The sequence below is a fragment of the Helianthus annuus genome, chromosome 14 (assembly GCF_002127325.2).
Source record: "Helianthus annuus cultivar XRQ/B chromosome 14, HanXRQr2.0-SUNRISE, whole genome shotgun sequence".
NCBI lineage: Eukaryota > Viridiplantae > Streptophyta > Magnoliopsida > Asterales > Asteraceae > Helianthus > Helianthus annuus.
The window spans coordinates 92,873,569-92,899,265 of NC_035446.2; the positions used below are offsets into that span (position 1 = coordinate 92,873,569).

The window sequence follows — 25,697 nt, forward strand, 5'->3', positions numbered from 1 at the left end:
TTTATGGACTATTAGAGTTTGAATATGGTGTTTTAGTAATATTCATTCTATTATTTGTGAGTTTTAGGTGTGTTTTATGCCTAAAATTATTGTGTTTTATGACTTTTTACACTTTTTAGGAAAAACACACTTTCCGTAGGATCCCCACTATATATATATATATATATATATATATATATATATATATATATATATATATATATATATAATTGAACCTTAAGATGACTTTAATGACATGTATGTTTATACTTTAATATCTTATACATCACTAATCACAACTCGGTTGAAAGTAAATTTATATCGATCCGTAATTAAAAATAACCACATTACAAGGCATATTTGAAATTTTATAAAATATCATATATTTCAAGTTATATAAGGAAATAAAACTTACTCAAAAGTAATTAAATTAAAATAATAACATAAGAAAATTAAAAAAAAAACAAAAACAACAAGATCACTCTTCATTGAATAGTGTCAAAGGGTTGAATTGTAAGAGTAGAGGGTGTGGAGGAGACCCATCCGTTAAGGATAGCTTCCACCTAAGTTGTCATGTCGTCAAGGAGACATCCTCACACCTTAAGAATGGGTCTAGAGTGTGGAGGATGAGTCTTTTTTTTTTTTTTTTTTGTTCAAAATTACATAACTTAATAATTATAATATTAGATAACTTAAAAAACATTAAATTACTTAAAAAATCTTAACTTAAAAAAAACTAATTTGCTTAAATATAAAAAACCGATGAACTCCATCTTTTTATATTTTCTTTCATTTTTCTCAAAATGTCACGGTCTTCTAGCGGATACGTGTTGATATCGGTTATCATGATCTTCCAATCCTCTTTTTCTGCCGCCTCTTCCTTCAACCTAAGCCTTTCGTCGACTTCACGTTTCTTCACTTTTATTTTCCGGTTGTAACCTCGGTGTACGCATTGAAATGGGCCATCAAATCCTTCATTTTCGAACTGCCCCTGATGAGAGTTGTTTTTTACAGCCGCCGCCCTTTTGGCTTTGTCCCTTCCTTTGGGACGCTCCTCCTCCAGAACTTTATTCACATCCTCGTCAAACTCAGGCTCGTCATTTATATTTATTTGACAACGGGCGTCCGAGCCCCCCACACTGTAACTTCCAGTCTCTGTGGTGTTGGACCATTTAGTGGTTGCAACCTTGTTTGGAACCGGCACCCACTTGTTAGCTTTCCTCATAACTTCCCACACCCTCACGTGTGGGAAAGGATGCTTGTGACGATCTTCGTATCTATGCATCGCCTCTTTAAAATGTCCTCGTCGTTCCACAACTTGGAGGATTTGTATACAAATTGTTGTAAATCCCACAAAAATGTTGGAGCGTAGTATTCATCTTCCGCCATTTGGAAGAGACAGAATTGACCTTTCGATAAGGACCTTGCTCTATAATGGAATGGAATTTTTTTACTATTTCCTTCCAAAAACCTTCTCCGGTTTTGTTGTTGCCTACATTTTAATAATAATATGTATATATACACCCCTCACACACACAAAAACACACACACACACACACACACATATATATATATATATATATATATATATATATATATATATATATATATATATATATATATATATACCGGGAAATCGGTTTGAATGAACTCACTCAGGTCAGATCTGCAATCATCACGATTGTGCGGAATCCAGTTGTGATGTAGGAGTAAGATCGACAACGTAGACACCGTTCAAAGCATTCATTCTCACTGAATAGTTGAAAAATACAAGTTCCAGAGAAATTTTGCAAGAGCTCTGCCAGAGATGTCAAAACAGGTCTGTCTCAAATGAGAACCAACAACCTCTATTTATAGGCGCGCTCCATCCGGGAGAAACCTCATGCCGTTCGGATGATCATCTGTTCGCATGACTATGTCCATTCGATCGGATGGACTCCATCCGTCCAGATGGACTTTACAAAACGAGTTAACTTTCATTTCGTCCCGGATTCGATATATAACATATACAAAACTATGCAAACACAACAACCAGGTTAATATAGACTAAATACAAATGAAAGCTACAGACATTATGCATCTACAGACTCCCCCTTGGATGTAGCTGTAGTCTTTCTTCATGTATACTCTTTAACGTGCCTTCCTGTTGCGTCTTCTATCTCTTTCTTTCTTCCTCCTCTCTTCTTTCCTTTCTTCCAACATTTTCTGCCTTAGAGGTCTTCCAGTGTTAATCCACCATTTCCTGTACTCTGGATCACCATCTTTGGCTTTAGACCACCTTGGTATCTTCTTTTCTTGAGATTCAATAGGTGTCTGGTCAGTTACAGGCCATTTCAACTTCCAACTAGCCCGTGTAGCAGCTTTAGCTCTAAGTTCTTTCATCCTTTCGCTAAACATACATTCACTAACTTTTGATACTACTGAGCTTGAACTTTGTCAGGTTCGTTGTAGACGATCTTCTTGAAGAATAAGCATTCGATGTCTCTCTTAGAGCAATTCACCAACCACATAGGATCTAACACGTGTATGTGTCTCCAATCACCTATCTTGGCATCCAACAATGTAATCACAGCTTCAGAAGTACTAGGGTTGAAGATCCAACCTTTAAAGTCTTTATAAAAGTCTTGCTCCATTGCTCGTAGCGGCATATTCTTCAAAAACCTTGGTCTTCTGATTTTCAGCGTGATATCTTTTTCACCAGTGGCAGGATCGATCTTCAGTATTTGCTTTGGTTGATGTGGCTTCCAATCAGGAAAGTTTGATTTTGCTTGCAGCTTTATATAATCCAACAAATTCTGCTCGTGACACTTAACTTCAGGACCGTAGTAGTATTGCTTGATATTCTTTGTCTGCACCAGTTCTTCTACGTCCCACCAAGGTAACGTTTTAATATCTGATAAGAATTCAAAGTACTGCACTCGAAACTCTCTCTTGATCGCGTAAACCTTCAAATCTTTTAGATAACCCCACGACAGAATGTCACCAAGAGACTTATCAGGATTTCTCGTGAAGAATGTAACGGCCTCTTAAACTTCCTCTCCCCATGTATAACTTTAAACCATCTTTTTCGTTCTTCCAAAAGATCTTCTTTCGATACTGTTTCAGGAACACCCTCAATAGCAATCTTCTCAACCACTTTCCTCCTAACTTCCTCTTCGTTGTGAGATCAGAACAATTCGTTGAAAGTAGGAAAATCATCATCTAACCCAGAATAATGAAATGGAGTGACTTCATCGTCCATATCCAAATCTTCTAACATGGAATCCCTAGTCCAGTTCTCGACTAACTCCCCCTCTTCCTCTGTATGATGCAAATAAATAACTTTAGGAAGTGTAAGGAATACCTCATCAATAGCATGCTTGGTACAAGACGACGACTCTCCATGATGTTGATCTTCTTCACGTTGCTCGTTCAGCTCATCATTCAAAAAGTCTTCCATAGTACTTGGACCTGATGACTTTGTAATCAATAAACCAGTAGCACCTTGATCATCATCATCATTCTTATCATCTTATCATCCTTTTTATCTTTGTAGTCTTTGTCGTCTTTGTCATCATCATCTACATCTTCATCTTCATCACCAAACATTTCATCCAACTCTTTATCATCATCAACAACTTTGTACTTATTCATCCTAACCTTCAATCTACGACGCTCAACCTCAATTTGTTCAAGGCTAGAAATATACTTTGAATCACATCCTTGACTTCTTCAATCAGAATAATATCAAGATTCACTTCAACATTTGCCTCAACCTCTACTTCTGCTTCTTTCATTTCAACATCATTAACATTAGAAGCTTCAACGTTAGAAGTATTTACCTCATCAGCTTGAGAAGGTTCAGGTTGACTAGTCAATCCTAGAATCTCTTCCATATCGATCACAAGACCCTTTCTTTTCTCTGCAGCCTCTTCAACATGGCTTTTCTCTCTTTCTATCCTCCGAGCCTCAACTCTTTGGATCCCTATCTCGTCGTAGACTGCTTGAACATTGATTCCAAGCTTGTTCTCTATCACAGTATAAAGCATGTTGAGTTGTTCATCTTTGATTACCTTATTAGCTCTCAACGCTTCCACTTCTTTCCTCAGAACTTTATTTTCATTTGAAGTAGATGTGTGCAGATCACCAACAATCTCCGACAAAGTCATGTGAGAATCATCCATCACTTTGTACTGAGCATTAACCTCCATGATCTTCTCAGCAAGCTGTTCAACTACATCTGATAACTCTTCAACTTCGTTTCTAAGAGCAACGTTTTCTGCTTCAACATCTTTCAGCTTTTCTTTCGCATCTTTAAGCTCTGCTTCAGCTTTGGCTTTCGCTTTCTCCAGAATACTCACTTTCCTCATCAATGCGTTCACCTTTCCATCATTGAACCAATCATCAAAACCAGAAGGAAGATCAGAAGGAACCTTTGGAAACCCGTGGCTTGAGCTTTGCGAAGTTTGTGGTTTCTTTGTTGCTGATGTTGGCTCTTCCACTGTTTTTGGCGGCTGATCTAGAGTCTTTTCTCTTTTATCAGAAATATGAATTGTTTTATTAACAGGTAAAGGTTGAGGTGTTGACTTTCTAACTCCAGTAATCTCCACTTCAGCGCTTTCAACTCTTTCAAATTCTGGATCTTGTTGAGGAATAGAGGTTGTATCTTTTCTAGCTTTGATTCTTCTTGGCAAATCTCCAGTTGGACGTGCCTTGCGCTTTCGAATACCTTTTTTTAGCTTTTTTTCTCTATAGGTGCTGGCTCATAAGTAGCATCCTCTTCATCAGACGCTTTCTTCTTCTTTGGACTTTTCTTTAATTTGAACTTTCCACTGATATAAGTAGTAGGTGCTATCTTTGTAGGATCAATGTCACTTCTGTCTCGCTTGAATCCGTGTGCACCTCTCCTTTAACGAACGTCTCTTTCACACCTTCTCCACCAGCTTCAACATTTTCATCAGTCTTTACTGCATCTTGAGCACCTTGAGCCGTAGATAACTTCTCATAATCAGCAAAAGACATCTTATGTAGATCAACGCCTTGATTAATCACATCTGTTGGAGATATCACAGGCTCATCGACCAGGCGTGGTGGTGATTTCTTCTTCTTTGTTTCTGCAACACAAATATTAACATTTTTAGTAAAATATTCAAATGAAACATCTACCAACCTTTCTGGTGATTCCTGCTTCTTTGTTTTACCCTTTATAACAATTTTCGGCGTTGTCACTTTTGGAGTTCTTTTCCTCTTTTCATCTCTCACAAACCACCATCGAGTCTTCTTAAGCACAAGTAGCTTCATTCCATCTATTTCATTATCCGAATTACTATCATCATGCCTCCATCTTTCACCCTCTGGAGCTACGTAACCCGGCTTCTTTATCTTTGCAAATTTCTGCCTATACTTTGGTACATCTTCCGGTTTCACTCCTCTATACACATCCAGACGTTTCAATGTTTCACTGTCCATGTGATCTAACGGTAGTTCATCACTATCTTCCTTCGGCATATTTGGAATTTAGTCAACTATCAACATCTGCACAAACCTAGGATAATGGACATGTCTTTCACCTTTTATGTTGTCCAGCATGTGATTGAAAATTACTTGAGAAATGTTGTATGGTCTGTTGAGGACTAAGCTCATAATAATATTCATAATGTAATCCGAAGCTTCGTCGTATGCACCCTTCCTATGCCCTAAGGCATGAATCACACAGTGCACCAAGAATTTGTAAGGTCAATAGAACTTTGACTTCTTGTAACCTTTATCATTTATGAATCCAGTATATCCCATCCTTAGCCAAAATCCTTTGCACAATCTTTCAGAACCAATAATGGGATCTTCATCTTTATCCTGCAAGTCCAACACTCTTCTAATATCTCCCACTGTAATCTTCACTGGTAGATCAATATCTTTATCGTTCGCATCCTTGATTCTAACTGCAGAGTGTATCGCCTTCTATTCCTCCACATAATGTACAGCATTCCAAAAGAATCTAACATGTGACCTGTAGCACCTATGCCTATCTGTCAACGCCTTAAAAATCCTACTCTCCTTTAAGAACGGCACTACGTCTTTAAATGGATCAATATTTGGATAATTCTCATCCAACATACAACATATATTGTGTTTTTTATGGAAATCAGAAGCCCTTGCCTGCAAAAATTTCATTAACAGGATATGCACGTATATCGAGACACATTGTACACAGTGAAAATTTTCTAACACTTTACACTGTGCACTCCATTCGAATGACATGTTGTCGAATGGCCATCCGACCGGATGGTCATCCGCTCGGATGGATATGGTCTGAATTGCAAAGGGTTCGAATGAGCAGTGATCCGAATAACCATTCGACCAGATGGAAAAATAAACATGAAAGCAACATGGTCCGGATGGTCATTCGACCGAATGGAAAAATGAGCTTGATTGCATGATGGTCCGAATGGACATCCGTTCGGATGGTCATCCGATCGGATGGTCATCCGATCGGATGGTCATCCGATCGGATGGTCATCCGAGTGAAAACAGTTAAGCACTCAAGAACACGATAGTGAAATGGTCCGGATGATCATCCGTTCGGATGGTCATCCGCTCGGATGGTCATCCGAGTGACAATGAAGAACAGTTGTGAACATTCAAACACATCAATTTAATTTTTTCATGTTTTTTGCAAAACTGAACTCAATTTCTCTTAAAACTATCGCCGATTAAGAAAACCCTATGTTCAATTTCTTCAAAATTGCATAATAAGCTCTAGATCTAACAGAAAGCATGTTCGGTTGTCAACGTGTCGCATGAGCTTATGTTTAAATCTAACCCTGTTTTGATGAAATTGGAACGGTAAACTCCTAAATCTAAGGCTGATGTACAAGGATCTATGAACAATTTCATTAAAAATCATCAAATCAAGCCTAGATCTAAGAAAATATCAAGTTGACACAGTCGGCACGTTCAAACATCAAAACAGGTCTTACACAATGAAATCTGGGGAACTTACCTTCACCATAGTGAATGATGTGCAAACCAACAAGCCTATGTAAAAGATCCGGCAAGAAAATGGCTTAGAATCACAATATGAAATCGAGAGAAAAAGTGAAGTGTGTCGAATGGTTAGCCGATCGAATGAATGATTTCTGCTCGGATAGCTATATATAGGTTGTCATCCATTCGGATGGCCATCCGACCGGATGGTCATCCGATCAGATGATCATTCGATCCTAAACTTACAAATTTTTCTAACTTTTTCAATTTTTTACCAATTTTAAACATCCACTCAAGTATCCAGGTCCAAGTTAATGACCCTGGTTACTCGATTTGTCGACCAAGTCCAAGTTAATGACCTGGGTTGACCCGATTCGAACCAACTGACATTTTTAAACAATTTTTCAACCTTTTCTTAAAGATACAAGTTTCAATTTAATGAAGTTGTTTAACTTTTTAAGATTCCCAAACATTCAGATTAGCTCCCAACCCAGTCCAACAGCAAAAACTTTCTCTGCATCGCATTTGAGATTCTAAAGATCAGTTTTCCACAATGGTTTGTCAAAACTAAAGCAGAAATAAAATCTTTTTGAGTTTTAGAAAGTTTATGTTAAAATACACTGAAAATCTTTTTGAGTTTAAAGCTGAAATGAAATAACAGGAAACTATTTACAAACATCTTTTTGTGAGCTGTGTTAGAGGATCATATCAGCTACCAACATGTCACTAGCATCGTTGAGCTTATATTTCACATTAACTTTTAAACGATTCACCTAGATTGTCGATATACTGATCCACTTAAATTTTCACACAATGTTCAACTGATTCAGGATACGGATTAGTGTTTAAAGAACTTAACTTATTCGCGTGTCCCACCTCAGAATATACTCTCGTATCCAGATCCCCATATTCAGTCTTACAGGTGAATATACTATACTGATATATGTTTTCAGGGTAGTGCAAGACCATGAGAGCTCAGGTTAGAACTTCCGTTCTGATAGAGAGATGATGGCTCGACTTTGAGGTGTGTCCCACTTAGGGATCTTCTTTACAACAGCACTTGATTTGTATTTTTCAATACTTATCAATTTTTATGCTGAGGGAAAGCTTTATATTTAAAGCGCATAAAGTATTATACGAGGACTAGGCCATTGCTTCCGCAATATCAGAAGTCCTGGTATAATACCCCAGATATCACTAAGTATATAGACCTCGTATCTCAGAAAGAGGCAATCTTTCAACCAAGAATTCAGGGGTTACCTATGTATCCGAGAGATGTTCCCCACGAAATAAGAAAGATATAGATTTAGGTTTATATCCCGAAAACAGCTTACTAAATGTGTAAAAACCTATCGACGCATCATCAGTGAGACCGTTTAACGCTTTTAACTTTACAAATCTTTAGCGTACCGTGACAGTCTAACTGATGTATTATCATTTCCTCTTTTTACACAAACTCTTTTTAGATTTCCTAATGTCTTTTTTTACATTTTGAAATTTCTATTGTTTTTGTATTTTTACATTTTTTAATGTTTTTGTATTTTCTATATAAAACTATCTCCCCCTAAATACCAAAACATCTAAAAAGTTGCAAACCAGAGCAAATTGCTTCCCAACGTCCTCTGCTTTGGATTGCTCATCAACTCCAACAATTGCTCCCCCTGACAACAAAAGATTCATACCGTTTAGTTTTAACAAGTAGTGAAAACGTGACTTATCAAACGGTTTTGTGTGTAAATCAGCTTTTTGTTCGTCGGTGTGGATTTTTTCAATTCTAATCAACTTCTTCTCGTAGCAATCACGGATGAAGTGATGTCGAATTTCAATATGTTTCGATTTAGCGTGATGTACTGGGTTTTTAGTTATGTTGATTGCTGCTTCATTGTCTACAAAAACAGGAGTAGTAAGAAATTGCAAACCGTAATCCCACATTTGCTGTTGGATCCACAGAATCTGAGAACAGCAACTGCTTGCTGAAACATACTCTGCTTCATACGTTGAGAGTGCGACGGTAGTCTGCTTCTTACATTGCCACGTCACCAGACGTGGTCTGAAAAATTGGCATCCTGCTATTGTAGACTTTGAATTCAATTTGCAGCATCTGAAATCAAAGTCAGAGTAACCTTCCAGTCTGAAATCACCGTCTTTTGGATACCACAACCCCAAACTTGGAGTTCCTCTCAGGTAGCGTAGAATCCGCTTGACAATGACCATGTGTGAAGATCTTGGACTTGACTGATAACGGGTCGTGAGGCAGGTCGGGTACATTATATCGGGCCGAGATGCAGTGAGATACATTAACAAACCAATCATTGAGCAGTAAAGCGTTTCATCGACCTTCTCTCCGGTGAGATCAGGGTTGATACCGTGATTAGTTGCTAACGTGATTAGTTGATACCGTGCAGTCTCTGACATACCGACTTTCTCCAGAACATTGTGGACATACTTTGTTTGATACATGAAGATCCCCTCTGGCATTTGATCGACTTACAGCCCAAGGAAAAACTTCATCTCACCCATTGACGACATCACGAACTTCTGGTTCACCACATTCTCGAATTCTTTGCAGAGTTCCTCGTTCGTGGACCCGAACATAATATCATCAACATATATTTGCACGATCAGAAGATGTCCAACGACCTCCTTTGTGAAAAGAGTGGCATCTACCTTTCCTCGAATAAAGCCATTGGATAGCAAGTGTTGAGAGAGCGTCTCATACCAGGCTCTCGGGGCCTGGTGCAATCCATACAACACTTTGTCCAAGAGGTAGACTTTATCTTTGTGAATCGGATTAGTGAAGCCCGGTGGCTGACCGACATAGACCTCCTCTTTCACTTTGCCGTACAGGAATGCCGACTTTACATCCAGCTGATAGACTTTAAACCCTTTCCACGAAGCGAATGCAAGAAAGATTTTGATAGCTTCGAGTCTGGAAACTGGAGCATAAACTTCCGTGAAGTCTATTCCCTCCTGTTGACTGAAGCCCTGAACAACTAGGCGAGCTTTGTTGCGCACTATCACTCCCCTATCCTCGCTTGCATTTGAACACCCATTTTGTATTATTCTTCTGTGACTATCAGGAAGATCGACAAGCTTCCATATGTAGGACCATTATTGACAGTCGTGTGAGTCAATCAGAGCTAGATACTACTGATAATGCAGCGGAAATACAAAATCAGCATGAATCAAAGCAGAAATGGAGTAGAAACAGAAGCAGATCACTTTAAAACAGTTTTCTCATTAATTCTTCAAGAAATAGACGAGCAGCAGTTCGGCTACACAGTAAACATGCACGTACAAAATGAGAAAACAGAACCACTATATATAGGGGAGGGGATTTCGCTCATATGACCATGTGTCATTGGAGCGAAAGCAGCTTGTTGTGATTTCGCTCATGTGACACATTGTCACTATGAGCGAAATCAGGACATTACAAACCGAATTTTACATTTCAACCCCCTGTACATTATATAATTAACATATCTAGACCCTATACATGAACAACTAAGACTAAGACGCAGGCTTTAGACATTCGTGCACCAACAAACTCCCCCTTGGATACAGCCGCAGTCTTCAGTCTTGTCTTCGGGTCTTCACAAGGACTTGAACTTTTCTTCATGCTGCTTAGGCTTCTTCCTAAGCGCGTTCCTTATCCTGTCATTCTCTTTCTTTCTCGCCTTCTCTTCTTCATCTTGCATATTCATCCACGTTCCTCTCTTTTCTTCAAGCTTTCGACATTCACGTTCAGCTTTTCTTTTCATCTTGTCATCGAGTGACCACCATGATGACTTCCATTTACTCTTAGAATTGATACCTTTCTGAAAGCAAAGAGTAGCAACACGCTGAAACTGCATGGCCTGCTCTTTATCTTCTGCCTGATAATGAATCTTGTTGATGAATAAACATTCGATATCCTTTGCCGAGCAGTTCACAAGCCACATAGGATCATACACATGTATCTCTCGTAATTCTCCTCCTGCTCTGTAAGTATTGACAGCCTCAGTCGAAATGTAACTATACACCCAGCCCAAAAAGTCTTTGTAGAAATCCTGCTCCATTGGTGGCACTGGGATAGTCTTCATTGTCTTTGGCTTTTTGACGTTAAGGATAGTTTCTACAACCCCTGTTTCAGGATCTACCCTCTGCACTCTTTTAGGATAATGAGGCTTCCAATGACGAAACTCTCTCAACGATTCAAACTCGATATACCCCCACATTGGAATATCATTCTTTCGTACCAGATAATCTAAAGTTCTGACTTTAGATAGCTCTTCCACATCCCACCAGGGTAATGACATCACGTCATATAGATATTCAAAGTACTGTACCCCACATTCTCTCCTGATCGCATATGCATTAATCTGAGGTAAGAAACCCCAGCTAATGATGTCACCGAGAGACACACTTCGATCACGTTGATAGTACTTCAATGGCCGTTTGAACTTCCTCTCGTGACTGTCTTTGAACCATTTCTTCCTTTCTTCCTTTGCCATATCTTTGGGAGTGCCATCAAAGTTCTTATCTTTCAGAATCTCATAAACTTTTCTTCTCAACTCATCATGATTTTCTTCTGTAAAGAACTCCATCAGCGTAGGCAGCTGTGAAGTATCTTCACTAACGCTTTCATCATCTATCTAATCTTCGACTTCAACTCTGTCATACATGTCAGCATCTTCAACATATTTATACTCATATTCAGGCTGCTGATTGATGTCGAAGGCGTTCAATTCTTCTTCAAAATCGAACTTAAAATCAGGATTCACCATGCAAGTCATTTCTTTAATTGCTTCCAACATGTACGTATGAAAATGTTCGCCTTCTTCTCTGTAAGTATCCAATCACAGGATTAACTTCTCGGCTTGTTGAACATTCTGAACATCACCCGATTCCCCCTTTCCATCAGCCCCCCTGATTCTTCATTCACGGAATCGTTCATCAAATCATCAACAGTTTTCTCAGTGGAAGCTTCAGATACTTTCACACCCATACCGCCCTGAGCATCGTCATCTTCATTACCAGAACCATGACTGCTCGCAGAAAATACTTTCTCATCTTCATCATCTTCTTCATCATCATCTTCGTCATCACTATCACCAATTAACTCTTCAAGATGTGTTTCTTCCTCAAATAAACCAGATATAGCAGTAATCGGTTCAGGATTTTCAACAACCATGGAAGGAACAATCAATCTCTCTGTCACTACTGAACTACCTTCAACGCCTTTGCCCTTATCTTTCGTTTGTTCATCAATTTTAGCTTGGCGTTCTGCCCTGAGTTCTTCAACTTGTAATTCTTCAAACTTTTGTTCAACTGTCGTTCCGAGCATACTTTCAACGACTTTATTCAACATATAGAATTCATGATCTCTGAATGCTTTCGCCGCTTCTAGCTCTTTGTTTTTCAACTTGAAGTATTCGTTTTGTTCATCTCTTCGAGCTTTCTCTTCTTCAAGTTCAGCAACTTTCACCTTCAAAATATCAATCTCTGATTGATCAGAGTCAATCTTTTTCAACAATTCTTTGTTATCTGTCTCCAACCTCTTTACACGCATTTCAAGAATTCTTTCACGATCAGAAACTTTCTTGTTCTCAGCAGCTAGCTTCTTGTTCTCATCCATCACTTCATCCATCTTTTTCTCCAACTTCTTCACTTGTTCATCGTTAGCAAATCCAAAATCTCCAATGTCTTCAAGATTATCATGAGGAATATGAAGACCTTTGCCAGAAGAACTAGGTGTTAGTTGCATTTGGGTGCGAGGTGGTGTTTGAAAGATTTCTTGCGATGTAAGAAAGGTTTGTTGTGGTGGTGGTGAAATATGTAAGTGATGGTTGTCTAGGTGGTGTTGATTGTTTCGGTGGTGAAGATTGTTGTGGTGGTGTAGGTTGTCGTGGAGGTGATTGGATTGGTGATTGAGGTGGTGTTGGTTCATGTGGTGGTGTTGGTGGTTTCTTGGTTTCTTTGGTTGGTTTCTTCTTTAAGACAATCTTTGGCATTTTAATCTTCGGTGTAACTTTTCGAATTTTTGGAGATACAACTTTCTTTCGTGCTCCAGCTTTCTTTCGACCTACTGAAGGAGATTGTGACTCAGAGACATGTTCTGGAGAAGGAACATAAGCTTCATCATCATCCTTTTCCTGTCTCTTTCTCTTCCTCAACAATTTCTCTTGTTCTGTTGCTTCCTGAACTCTTCTTAAATGTTCAGTCCCGTCAATCTCATCATCTGAAGAGCTTGAAGAACTTGTAGTGCTCTTATCCACATCATCACCCTCAATGTCATCAATAACCTTCTCTTTTCCAGCTTCGACATTAACCGCTTGATCAACTTCAGCAGTCACTGTTGGCCCAGTTTCCAAGACATCAACATTAAACATAATGTCTTCACCAGCATTATACGGATCATCTTCCGTAGCTACAACTATCTCATCTTCTTCAGGTTCATCAATCAACAACGTTTCTGCTGCTTTCTTTTGCTTTTTCTTTGGTTTTGATGATGACCCTTCACCCTCTTGAACTTTAGGAGTAGCCTTTCTACGTCTCCTCCCTGTTTCTTTAACAAACCATTCATTTTTAATGTTTTTAAACTCCTCAAGAGTTTTCAGCTCTTCAGCATAGACAACCTCTTTCATCTCTTCTTCGTTTCTCCAGTTTTTGTGATCAACTGGATCAGGATCAACGTAATTGGCATCCTTTATAAACCCAAAGAATTCAACACCAACTTTTGGTTCGGGGTGATTAGGATGATATCTTGCAAGCTGTTTGAGCGAATCGTTGCTCATATGTGATTGCACCAACAAGTCATCCTTTATATTTCGATCAATTTCTGGATAAGCATGGTCGATCAACATCTGCACGAATCGAGGATACATCCAAGACATGTTCTTCGTCATAATGTTCTCTGTCATGTAGTGGAATACAAATATGTGAGAAATTGTATTTCTTGTTCAGCACTAACGCAGTTACCATGTTCATTTGATAGTCACGCATTGTATCATAGCTCCCTTTTGTATGGCTCAGCGACATCAAAGTACATTGAATAAGGAACTTGTAGGGTTTTTGAAATTTCGACTTTAAATAGTTCCCAACGTTTAATGCTCCCTGATAACCCATTCTAAGCATGCAGCCTTTCACCATTCATTCTGGAAATCTTATTGGCGACTCTGCTTCATCCGGAAAGTTAATAACCTCACGAATAAGCGCTTCAGTGACTAGTATCTTCTCATTTTTACCATGCACCTCAACAATCGACGAAATTACTTTGTTCTGATCATCGTAGCTTGCATTCTTCCAGAAATGGTCTATATGAGATCTGTACAATGGACGTTGATCTGTAAGCGCTTTCTGGATTGGAACTCGTTCCATAAACTCCAAAATACCGCTAAACTTGGCTAATTCAGGGTTTTTCTGCATATCCAAATCACAACAACTGTTGTGAAGAGGATGAAAGATCACACTTGAACCCTGCATATCAAACAACATACACTGAATCAATACTTAGAATAATTTTCATCAAAACAGATTCAATTGATCACACTTGATACACCAAAAGCGAAATCAGAATGATACACTATAAGCGGAATCACAAGTGTGCACAATAAGCGAAATCACAAAAATGACACAAGAACGAAATCACATGATACACTTATGAACGGAATCACAAATGTGTACAATAAGCGAAAACACAGTTTATGTTCAAAAGCGAAATCAGAAGGATGACATAAGAGCGAAATTACAGTGACACTTAGAGCGAAGACACACTTTGACCTTTGAAGCGAAAGCAAAATATGTACATAAAAGCGAAATCACCAAGAACATTAAGAGCGAAATCACTGAACATGACAGTTAGAGGCAAAATCACTATCAAACACTCAAAAACTCATCAAATCCCAAAATTGAACCCACTAAACTGTTAACATGTTAATTCTGACACTTAGGGTATGTTTTAATTTTAATTTTGACCTTAAATGAACCCTAGATCTTATTCTGTAACACCCATACATCGACAAACATGAAATTCTCTCAGATTTAGAACAATCAGTACACAATAACATGATCTACACACTAAGACGACAATACATACATCATTTAATGATCAGATTTAACATTGTAAACCCTAAAAACTATGTTTTATTCACTAACACTTGCCGACAGTTCAATAAAGCATGATTTCAGTCAAATTGGTCCATGGAATACCTTGCCCATGTTTACAATATGATATAGACACAAGATCTGAAGAAAAATGGGCAGCACTTCGTTTGTAAACAGATGATTTCAGGGTTTCGCTTATGGTCGCTGGAGAGAGAAGTCTAATGAGCGAAATGTGTAAAGTGACACTATGGGCGAAATCAGATGACTTATATAGTCGACCTGATTTCGCTCCTAATGACCAACAACCTCTCGAGCGAAATCAGTTTTGGAGCTATAAGTGAAATCACATGTGAAGCAGCTTATGACCGAAATTACCTTTAATTGACACATGAGCGAAATCAGAACATGATTTTCAAAAATTTAACATTTTAACAATTTTCTGATTAAACACCGACACACCCAGTTAACCAAGTCCAAGTCAATGACCTTGGTCAATTGTTTGGCCTACCAAGTCCAAGTTAATGACCTTGGCTGACCGGATTATGAAGTACGCAGTCTTTTCGTGTTAAAAACAGCTCAAATTAATGAACTTCTGAACGTTTTGAACTTTCAAACACTTTTCAAACTGTCAAACACTGTACCAATCACTTGTTTAGCATCCCCTGCTTACCCAGCCCTCATCAAACACAGACATGATCTGCACTAAGCTTTGATCGTCTGATTCCCAACGTCGGATGTCGAAAATAAGATGAGAAACTAAAATCTTTTTGGATTTTATAACAGACGATACTGAAAACTGTACACACAATCTTTTTGTGAGCGTGTTAGGGGATCATATCAGCTGCCGACTAGACATAAGCACTGTTAAGCTATTATTTCATACTAAGCATCAAACAATTCGCGTAGATTGCCGATATACTGATCCTCTTAAATTCTCACAGAACTTTCAATCTGTCTGGGATACAGAATTAGTGTTTTAGGACTTAAACCTCTACATGTGTCCCACCTCAGTATATACTCCCGTATCCAGATCCCAGCATTCAGTCTTACAGGTGAGTATACCTAAAGGATATCTGCAATGGGGTGAATTGCGAGGGCCGTGAGAGCTCAGGTCGATACTTCCGTATACGCAGAGAGATGACGGCTTCAACTTTACGGTGGGTTCCCTTTAGGGAATCTTTTTTACAACAGCACATGATTAACATTTTTCAATGTGTCATCATTTTTTATGCTGAGGGAGGCTTTACGAGTAAAGCAATGCGTAAAGCATTATCCGGAGACTAGGTCAGTATTTCCATACAGCAGAAGTCCCGGGATAATACCCCAGATATCACTAAGCATAAAGACCTAGTATCTCAGAATACGGGACCTTTCAAACAGGATTTCGGGGGTTACCCATATATCCTGGAGGTGTTCCCCACGTAGACGCAAGTAAATTTTTATGTTTATATCCCAAACTGATCTACTGATTTTGTAAAAACCTACCGGCACATCTTTAGCGAGACTGCTTAATTGCATTTTATACATTACGATTATTTAGTGTACTGTGTCCGTCTACCTGATGTACTATCATTTCCCCTATTCTACACAAACTCTTTTTGAAGTTTTCTAATGTTTTTGGATTTTTGAATTTTATCATGTTTTTGTATTTTTCTGCGAATTTCTCCCCCTAAAACTTAAACATATTTTTTTAGTTTTTGTTTTTATCGAAAAGCAGAAAATAAACTGTACAAACAAAATTGACAACACAACATGGTTCACGTCAGATCGCCGCCCAACTCGGCTTCACATTCAATTACCCTCCCAGATTGCAGATTTTTCATCCCGTTTAATTTCAAAAGATAGTAAAATCTCTTTTTGTCAAATGGTTTTGTGTAAAAATCCGCTTTCTGATCATCGGTATGCAAGTGTTCAATCCGAATTAACTTTTTCTCGTGACAGTCACGGATAAAGTGGCGACGGATCTCAATATGTTTTGTTTTTGAATGGTGAACCGGATTTTTAGTGATGTTAATAGCTGCTTCATTGTCCACATAGATCGGAGTGTCTAAGAATTGCAAACCGAAGTCATGCATCTGCTGTTGGATCCAAAGGATCTGCGAGCAACAGCTGGAGGCTGAAACGTATTCAGCCTCGCATGTAGAGAGCGCTACTGCGGTTTGTTTCTTGCACTGCCAGGTGACGAGTCGAGTTCCGAAGAACTGACACCCAGCAGTGGTGGACTTTGCGTTTTGCTTGCAGCTTCCAAAGTTAGAATCAGCGAAACCAGATAAAGTAAAGTCACCCGATCGAGGATACCACAAGCCGATGCTTGGGCAGCCTTTCAAATACCGTAAGATACGTTTCACGATGGTCAGATGTGACTGCTTTGGATTCGACTGATATCTGGCACAGAGGCACGTCGGATACATGATGTCTGGACGGGAAGCCGTGAGATACATCAGAGATCCAATGATTGATCGATACAATGTCTCGTCCACTTTCACTCCATTTTCATCTGGACAAATCTCGTGATTCTATGCAAGGGGGGTGGATGCAGGACTGCAATCTGTCATATCAAACTTGTCAAGCATGTCCTTCACATACTTCGTTTGATGAATGAAGATTCCATCGGGCATCTGCTCCACCTGCAGCCCGAGGAAGAACTTCATCTCCCCCATCGAACTCATTTCAAACTTTTTCTTCATCACTTTTTCAAATTCTTTACACAGGTCGTCGTTGGTGGAACCAAAAATGATATCATCAACGTAAATCTGCACGATCAACAAATGTCCTGCCACTTCCTTTGTGAACAACGTGCAATCTACTGTCCCTCTTGTGAACCCATTGGCCAACAAATATTGGGAAAGCGTCTCGTACCAGGCTCTCGGGGCCTGGTGTAGTCCATAAGGCGCTTTGTCCAATAGATACACCTTGTTTTTGTGCAGTGGATCTGTGAACCCTGGCGGTTGCCCCACATACACTTCTTCTTTGATTTTTCCATAAAGGAAGGTAGATTTGACGTCCAGCTGGTACACTTTAAAATCTTTCCATGACGCGAAGGCTAGAAATATCCGAATTGCCTCGAGTCTGGCAACCAGGGCGTAGACTTCATCGTAGTCGATGCCTTCTTGTTGAGTAAAGCCTTGTACCACTAGTCGCGCTTTGTTTCTCACCACGACACCTCTATCATCTCATTTGCACTTAAAAACCCACTTTGTTTTGATTAACTTCTGATTCTTTGGCAGATCAACGAGTCTCCAGACACCCAGCTTTTCAAATTGTTGCAGCTCCTCCTACATTGCATTTACCCAGCTATCCTCAGTCAATGCCTCTTTGTAAGTTCTGGGCTCGATCTGCGAAATAAAACATTTTAATGAGACTTCTTTCTGCACATCAGCAATAGAAGAATAGAAACATGTAAGAGCTCGATTTAGTTGATCTCGGGTTTTGACACCACTTTGCAGGTCACCAATTATCTGCTCTATTTATAGGCCAAGTCACCAAATGAGAACCCTAATGGTTCTATTTATAGGCCAAGGTATATTATCTGCTCTGACGGATGGTAAGACAACGTCCGAGGCATAGCATTGTCAGGCACATTCACTTCCGATTCCAAGCTCGATATGTCAAGATCAACGATTTGATCCTCAGCTTCCGTTGGATCCTCGTCAAAAGTCAGAGCGGGTTCCACTTCTGAGTCATCAGATTCATCAAAAGATGGAGCTGGTTCCTTTGGTGGTTCGTGAGCTGTTCCACTTGGTCCTGCTTCATCATCGTGAGTACCCCCGGTGGGTTGAGAAACTTCTAGCGGTCTAGACACTGGCTCTTGTGACATATATTGCTGGTACTGGTACAAAAGAGCAAGTTCCTCATCACTCGGCTGAACCGGTAAATGAAACGACTCCCAGAGCTTGTCGTAGTCGAACAGGAATTTTTGTCCGGGAAGTTGTGGTGATGGAGTATGCTTCTGACAATCCACATGCTGGACTTGAATCATTTTCCCCAGGCACGGTACGAACACCCTCTTCAGCGGGCTTGCGTAACCTACAAAGAAACCCTCATTAGATTTAGCGCCAAATTTACCGTTTTCATCAATAAATGTACAAGGAGACCCAAATGGCTCCAGAAACTCAAGATTTGGCTTATATCGGTGCAGCAGCTCAAAGCATGTCTTTTTGTACTTCTTGAGAGTAAGAACACGATTCAACGTATAGCAAGTTGCAGATACTGCCTCGCTCCAGAAAAAGATTGGTAGCTTGGAATCGGCTAACATTGTACGGGCTGTCTCTATCAGGGTCCGATTCTTTCGTTCAGCTACGCCGTTTTGCTGTGGTGTGTATGGCACACTGAATTCATGAAGGATTCCCTTCTCGTTGCAAAACTCGTACATCTTGTTGTTTTTGAATTCCATTCCGTTGTCACTACGAATCCTCCGGATCGGTAGCTTATACACCGTTTCCATCTTCTTGAATAGCACCATTAACGACTCAAAGGTTTGATCTTTTCTTTCTAAGCACACAACCCACGAGAATCGCGTAAAGTCATCAGTCACCACCAGGCAATATAAGTCTCCGCTGATGCTCTTTATGTTGACAGGCCCGAAGAGATCCATGTGTAATCTCTCAAGAGGTAACCTGATTGTGTTGATGATCTTCAATGGGTGTGACTTCCGAGTCTGCTTTCCTTTCTTACACGCTACACAATCATCATTCAAGTGAAAATTCTTCAGATTTACACCATCAACCAAATCATTGTGTACTAAAAAGTTCATTTTTCGAACATGAATATGGCCCATCTTACGATGCCACATTATCAAATGTTTTTCTGTCGCTTTAGTCTTTGACACAAAACATTGTTTCTGATGAGTTGTTGGCGTTGCGATGCTCATATCAAGAATATAAAGATCATTTTCCCGCGGAGCGCACAACAACACCATCTCATCAGGGATTTTAAACCCTGGTTTCAAAACCACACATTCTTTGTTTGTAAAATGTACACTAAACGCTTTGTCACAGATTTGTGAAATACTGAGTAAATTGTTTTGTAATTCTACTATGTAGTTCACTTTGTCGAACGAAATCACGCCATTTGTCAATGTTCCTTGACCAACGATTCTCCCACCTTGATTCCCGGCAAAACCCACATAGCTTCCATTTATGGATTTGACATCATAGAGAAGAGCTAGCGTCCCAGTCATATGCCTTGAAGCACCACTATCCATAATCCACTTTGACAGTATAGACTTGGGCAGCCCCTGCAAAACATCAAATCAGCTTATTCAAACAATGAAGCCCATGATTTCTTAACTTCAGACACACTTCCGAACACAACATCACATTTCTCAACTGTTTTTGGAAAATTAAATGTGACATTAGGAACCTCTTCTTTCACAATTGATTTTACTTTGTCGGTTATCAGGGGAAATTCAGCAAGAAATTTATCAACTTCATTTTCAAACTCAACAAACATTTGATTCTACTTTCAAAGCATTCTCCATCTTTTTGACTTCAACAGATGGTTTTGACCTCGCGACCCAAGATTGGTTTTCGAAAATTTTTGTTTTAGGGTAAATTTTTGAAGTCTTGCGAGACTTAGAGGATTCGCCAACCTTGAAAGTCGATTTCGGCTTATCCTCCGACTTCAAAGATTCCCCTCTCTTTAAAATTCGGTTCGGAGAAACCATCGGCTTTTTACCTTTTGTGTCAATCGGTGATTTAGGTCGAGGTTTTTGAAAGTTTGATTTTTGAACAGTTGGTTTTTGAACAGTTGGTTTTTGAACAGTTTGTTTTTGAACACTTGGTTTTTAAACACTTGGTTTTTGAACAATTGGTTTTTGAACCGGTTTCTCAATCACTTTCTGACACTGTTTCTCCATGTGCTCGATTTCACTGCAGCGATAACACACCCTTTTGTCATATTCAACAAAAGTGGAATTGACTGTCTCTTCTTTCAACTTCTTCGCTGCATTGAAATCGTCAACAGCTTTTTGACTAAAGATATAGTCTTTCTCATCATCGACATTTGGACCAGCGACAAAAATATCAGTCATTTTCTCTTTCGGCTTAAACACCTGCTTAGCCGTTTTCTTCTCAAAACTAATTCCTTTGTTTTTAAAATTGTTTTTCTTGTTATTTCCTTTACCATCCCCTTCTTTCTTTCCCGAACTTGTGGGACATGATGTAACAAACGACCTTTTAGGTTTTGAAAAAAATTCTTTGTTATTAACCTCGTTAATGTTTATTTCAACCAATTTAAACACCTTTTCGACATTCTCAATCTTCACATTCTGAAGTGGATACTCGAAATCGGAATAGAGTTTGTCTGTTCCAATCATGGTGTATACCACCATAATCGGATCATCATTCGCACTCTTTTCCGATTTCGGTATGAACCGATCTAAGAAATTCCCTTCATCTTCAGAATCACTAACTACCTTTTCAGATTGAGATTTTTCAGATTTATCACTCTCCTCATCCAACACCTGATCGACAACTGTTTTTATAACCTGTGAATCATTGTCGGTGTCGGATGCAGAGAATGTGACATCTATGCTTTCAGGCAGATTCTCCTCAATCGATCTCAATTTGAGATTCAAAGCAGCTTCCACCCCATCTGGATATTTCTGTGTATAATGATTCCACATTGGGGGTGGAACGCTCTTAAAGACTGGTGCAGCATGTGGCTGCTGGGGGACAATCTGTTCAAGAACGTACGATGAAGCCACATAACTCATCAGCTTTTTATCAATCCAATCGTTTTCAATTTTAGCCAATTCAAGTTCTTTCTTAAGCGATGCGATCGTGTCTAAATGAAAATTGACTTCAATTTGTTTATCAAATAGTGTTGCTTTAGCCAATTTAGTTGCTTTATCGTTTTCAACACTTTCTTTTTGGATCATCTTGATTGACCTGGCAAGAGTATCGTACGCCTCTTTAACTTGGCCAAGGTCGAATTTAATCATATCAGCATGGTGTTTCAATTCCTGATACTTAGTGTCTTTTTCAAGACACTCCATGCATGGTTCTAAACACTGTTTGCATGGTGTTTCAGGGATTGAAACAACTTTTCCAACAACCGGCTCTACACAATCAGTTTTACCGACATTGTTTGACTCAGACTCAGACACGTTGACAGATTTGATCTCCTGAACTCCAGAATCCTCTCGTTTGACCGACACACTACTGACAGACTTTGACTCCTCGAGTTTTGAGTCTACCTCTTTGAGCTTTCCCATTAGAGCTTTATCAGCTATGTCCTTCAATGCCTCTCCAGTCAGCTCTTTCGACACATCGATCAATTCTTCAACGACTTCTTTCTTCTCTTCAAATCTTGGGCATGATCCGGTCTTTGGTTCTTCAAAATAACCTGCAAAAGATTCAGAAATTTTAGGAGGCAATACAGATTTCATTAAACTTCCCAATACCTCCTGCTCTGACTGGTAGTAATACACTTCAGCGGCTATTTCTTCAAGATCGACCACATTTTCAGTAGAAATCTCTTCAACAACCTCAGAAACATCTTCAGTAACTATTTCCGGCTCAGACACCATCTCAGAAATTTCAACAACTTCTACCATCATAGCCTGACCATCGCTACCGGGGATATATTTATCCCAACTGAATCCTGCAGCTACCTTTTCATCGTCTTGATTCACGATCAACGCTTTTTCCGGTTTATTCTCAATCTGCGGCCTCTGAACAGCTGGCTGTTGGTTTGGTCGGTGATAAATTGCTTGCCTGTAGTAGTCGTTTGTGAACGGGTTTTGATGATTGTTCACTTCACAGTTAGGACATTCTCTTTTGAAGTGATTGCGTTCTTTACATTTAAAACATGTAACTTTCGACATGTCAAACCCTAACTTTTGATCTGGACCAGATAAACTGTTCCGGCCTGTAATTTCCATGAAACGTTGAGCCCTTCGAACCAAACTGGCCATACACCACTTGATATCAATCAATTCGAGCTCTTCGGGATCGATTTGGTCATAATCCTCCTTCGTCATGTCAGGATTACCGATCCTTCCTGCGACTAAGCCTTCATAAGCCTCGAGAATGGAAGCAAGTAGTGCGATATGTTGTTTTGCGGCTGTTTCAGTTATCTCGTTTCCATTCTTGATATTTACCGCAATATTACACTGCACCCCAGAAACGTACACCTGATGATTTGATCCTGTAGAACTTTGAGGTGAAGGCAGTTCCTGAGCTTTAACATTCGGTTCAAAGTTCACGAATGGTGAAGAATTGCCGGATTGAGGAGTATTTGAAGAAACACTTGAGGTGTTATTAGCAATGAAACCCGTCTGTATTTTTGGGCTTTGATTGTTTGAAACTGGAGGATTGCCTTTGTAATACAACGATACATCTTGTTGTACACTCGCTGAGTTCATCTTCTTGATTTTCAGCAATTCCAGCTCATGGGCTTCGATCTTCTCGATGAATGAGCTGAGGTTGAGATTCACAAAATCAGAATTATTCTTCAGCATCATTAGATAAGTGCCCCATTCATCATACGGAAGTGCATCACACAGTTTATCAATCCATTCTTCATTCGTCTTGGTAATCTCCAACCATTTCATTTCAACCACAAGATGACAGTATCGTTCGATTAACTGATTTGTCGTTTCGCTTTTAATCATCGATACACTGCCTTGAAATTTCAGCTTCAACGCTTGCCACATCGACTGAGAATTATCTTCATGTTGCAGTAAAATGAGAATATCTTCTTTGATGGCCTGTTGCAGAATGCTCACCATCTTCTTCTCAGCTTTGAACTCAATCTGTTCAGTTTCCGTTAAACTCCCGATGCCCTTTTCCAAACCTAGTCCATCAACCGGTGGCACATCCTTCGCCTCTATTTTCATCCAACATTCGAAGTGGTTTGCTTGGACCCAGTTTTTGAAACGGCCTGACCATCCGGCGTATTCGTCCAAACTCATAAGCTTTGGTGGCTTTTGCATCATCCCTAATTCATTCTCCATGTTAACGTTCTGAACTATACTCGCCGGACTTTGCGTAACCGACATGCCGCTCCCCGCAAACAAGTTGTATAAATCTTGATGTTCCATTTTTAGTGACAAATTTCGAAAAATGTTTAACTTTTTCACAAACAAGTTGTTTTTATCGAAAAACTTTTAACACAGACTGAGTTTCCAACACTCGATCATGTACGAAACGGACTAAACGCTCAAACCATGACTTTTACACTAAAACAGGCTTTATAAGCGAAATCAGATTTTAAGTGTTGTTATGAGCGAAATCAACTTTTATTCTCAGGAGCGAAATCAGGAAATGACCTTATGAGCGAAATCACAGTGTCAACTTGAGCGAAACCACAAGAGCGAAATCAAATATGACACTACGAGCGAAATCACAGTGTCAACTTGAGCGAAACCACAAGAGCGAAATCAAATATGACACTATGAGCGAAACCTCATAATATGAGTGAAATCTTTGATTTCGCTTGAACCTACGAGCGAAATCACTCAAGTACCTTCGAGCGAAATCAGTTCACGAGCCATTTTCGATCAGTTTTAAGCTGTTTTTAGGTCTGAAAATCTCAAGGGTTTGTTATTAGACAATTTTACACTATGTGTCCAAATTTCAGTCCATTTTGTCCGTTGGAAAGTCCAGAAACTCAAAATGTGCAAGAAAAAGGCTTTGATTCGGGTAAACTAGCTCACAACTGGCTCTGATACCAATTGTAGGACCGTTATTGACAGTCGTGTGAGTCAATCAGAGCTAGATACTACTGATAATGCAGCAGAAATACAAAATCAGCATGAATCAAAGCAGAAATGGAGTAGAAACAGAAGCAGATCACTTTAAAACAGTTTTCTCATTAATTCTTCAAGAAATAGACGAGCAGCAGTTCGGCTACACAATAAACATGCGCGTACAAAATGAGAAAACAGAACCACTATATATAGGGGAGGGGATTTCGCTCATATGACCATGTGTCATTGGAGCGAAATCAGCTTGTTGTGATTTCGCTCATGTGACACATTGTCACTATGAGCGAAATCAGGACATTACAAACCCAATTTTACATTTCAACCCCCTATACATTATATAATTAACATATCTAGACCCTATACATGAACAACTAAGACTAAGACGCAGGCTTTAGACATTCGTGCACCAACACCATACACCAAACTTTTCAAACTGACATAGCTCCTCTTGCATAGCGTTAACCCATGACTCCTCAGTCAGCACCTCTTTATACGTTCTTGGTTCAACCTGTGATATAAAGCAATTGAGTGAAAAATCATTTTATAACGATGCAATTTTAGTATAAAAACAAGCAAAGCCTTGGTCGATTTGACTTCTCGTTCTAACTCCTGACTGCAACTCTCCAATAATCAACTATTCGGGGTGATATGATAGAGTACTCGGCATAACTTCACCAAGAACACTCTCCTCGCTTTCCAAATTAGTGACATTTTGATCTGCAACTTGCTCATCAACTTGGACTGTCTGATCTGATGACTGGATCTGCTCCCCTTCAGGTTCTGAATCACCTTGATCAAAGGTCGGGCTATCCGAGTTAGACTCTGATTCATCAAAAACTGTTGTTTGACGTTCTTGAGCAGGCTCCTGTCCTGAAGTTGTCTGAGTTTGCTGCAAATTTGCATCACTGTGACCACTTTGACTGGGACCAGCTTCATGATCATTTGTATTCTGTTGACG

At 39.4% G+C, this 25,697-nt stretch overlaps 2 protein-coding genes across 2 annotated transcripts; both read right to left on the minus strand.

The window, feature by feature from the left end:
- Positions 1-11,576: 11,576 nt before the first annotated feature.
- Positions 11,577-12,571, minus strand: LOC110906943 (clusterin-associated protein 1 homolog). The gene is made up of 2 exons (XM_022151997.1): positions 11,811-12,571; positions 11,577-11,766 (listed from the first exon to the last, which is right to left on the minus strand). Exons 1-2 carry the CDS (start codon positions 12,569-12,571, stop codon positions 11,577-11,579), a joined length of 951 nt encoding a protein of 316 aa, XP_022007689.1.
- A 100-nt stretch (positions 12,572-12,671) lies between these two features.
- Positions 12,672-13,829, minus strand: LOC110906942 (muscle M-line assembly protein unc-89-like). Its single transcript, XM_022151996.1, has one exon. It carries the CDS (start codon positions 13,827-13,829, stop codon positions 12,672-12,674), a length of 1,158 nt encoding a protein of 385 aa, XP_022007688.1.
- Positions 13,830-25,697: the final 11,868 nt, after the last annotated feature.

What these genes read in the sequence shown, in the direction of transcription:
- LOC110906943 (XM_022151997.1), bottom strand. Translation starts at nt 12,571, where the DNA reads ATGGATGAAGTGATGGATGAGAACAAGAAGCTAGCTGCTGAGAACAAG. An exon ending in AATCGGGTGATGTTCAGAAT is followed by an intron (nt 11,767 to 11,810) that starts GTTCAACAAGCC and finishes GGATACTTACAG; the next exon opens with AGAAGAAGGCGAACATTTTC.
- LOC110906942 (XM_022151996.1), bottom strand. Translation starts at nt 13,829, where the DNA reads ATGACGAAGAACATGTCTTGGATGTATCCTCGATTCGTGCAGATGTTG.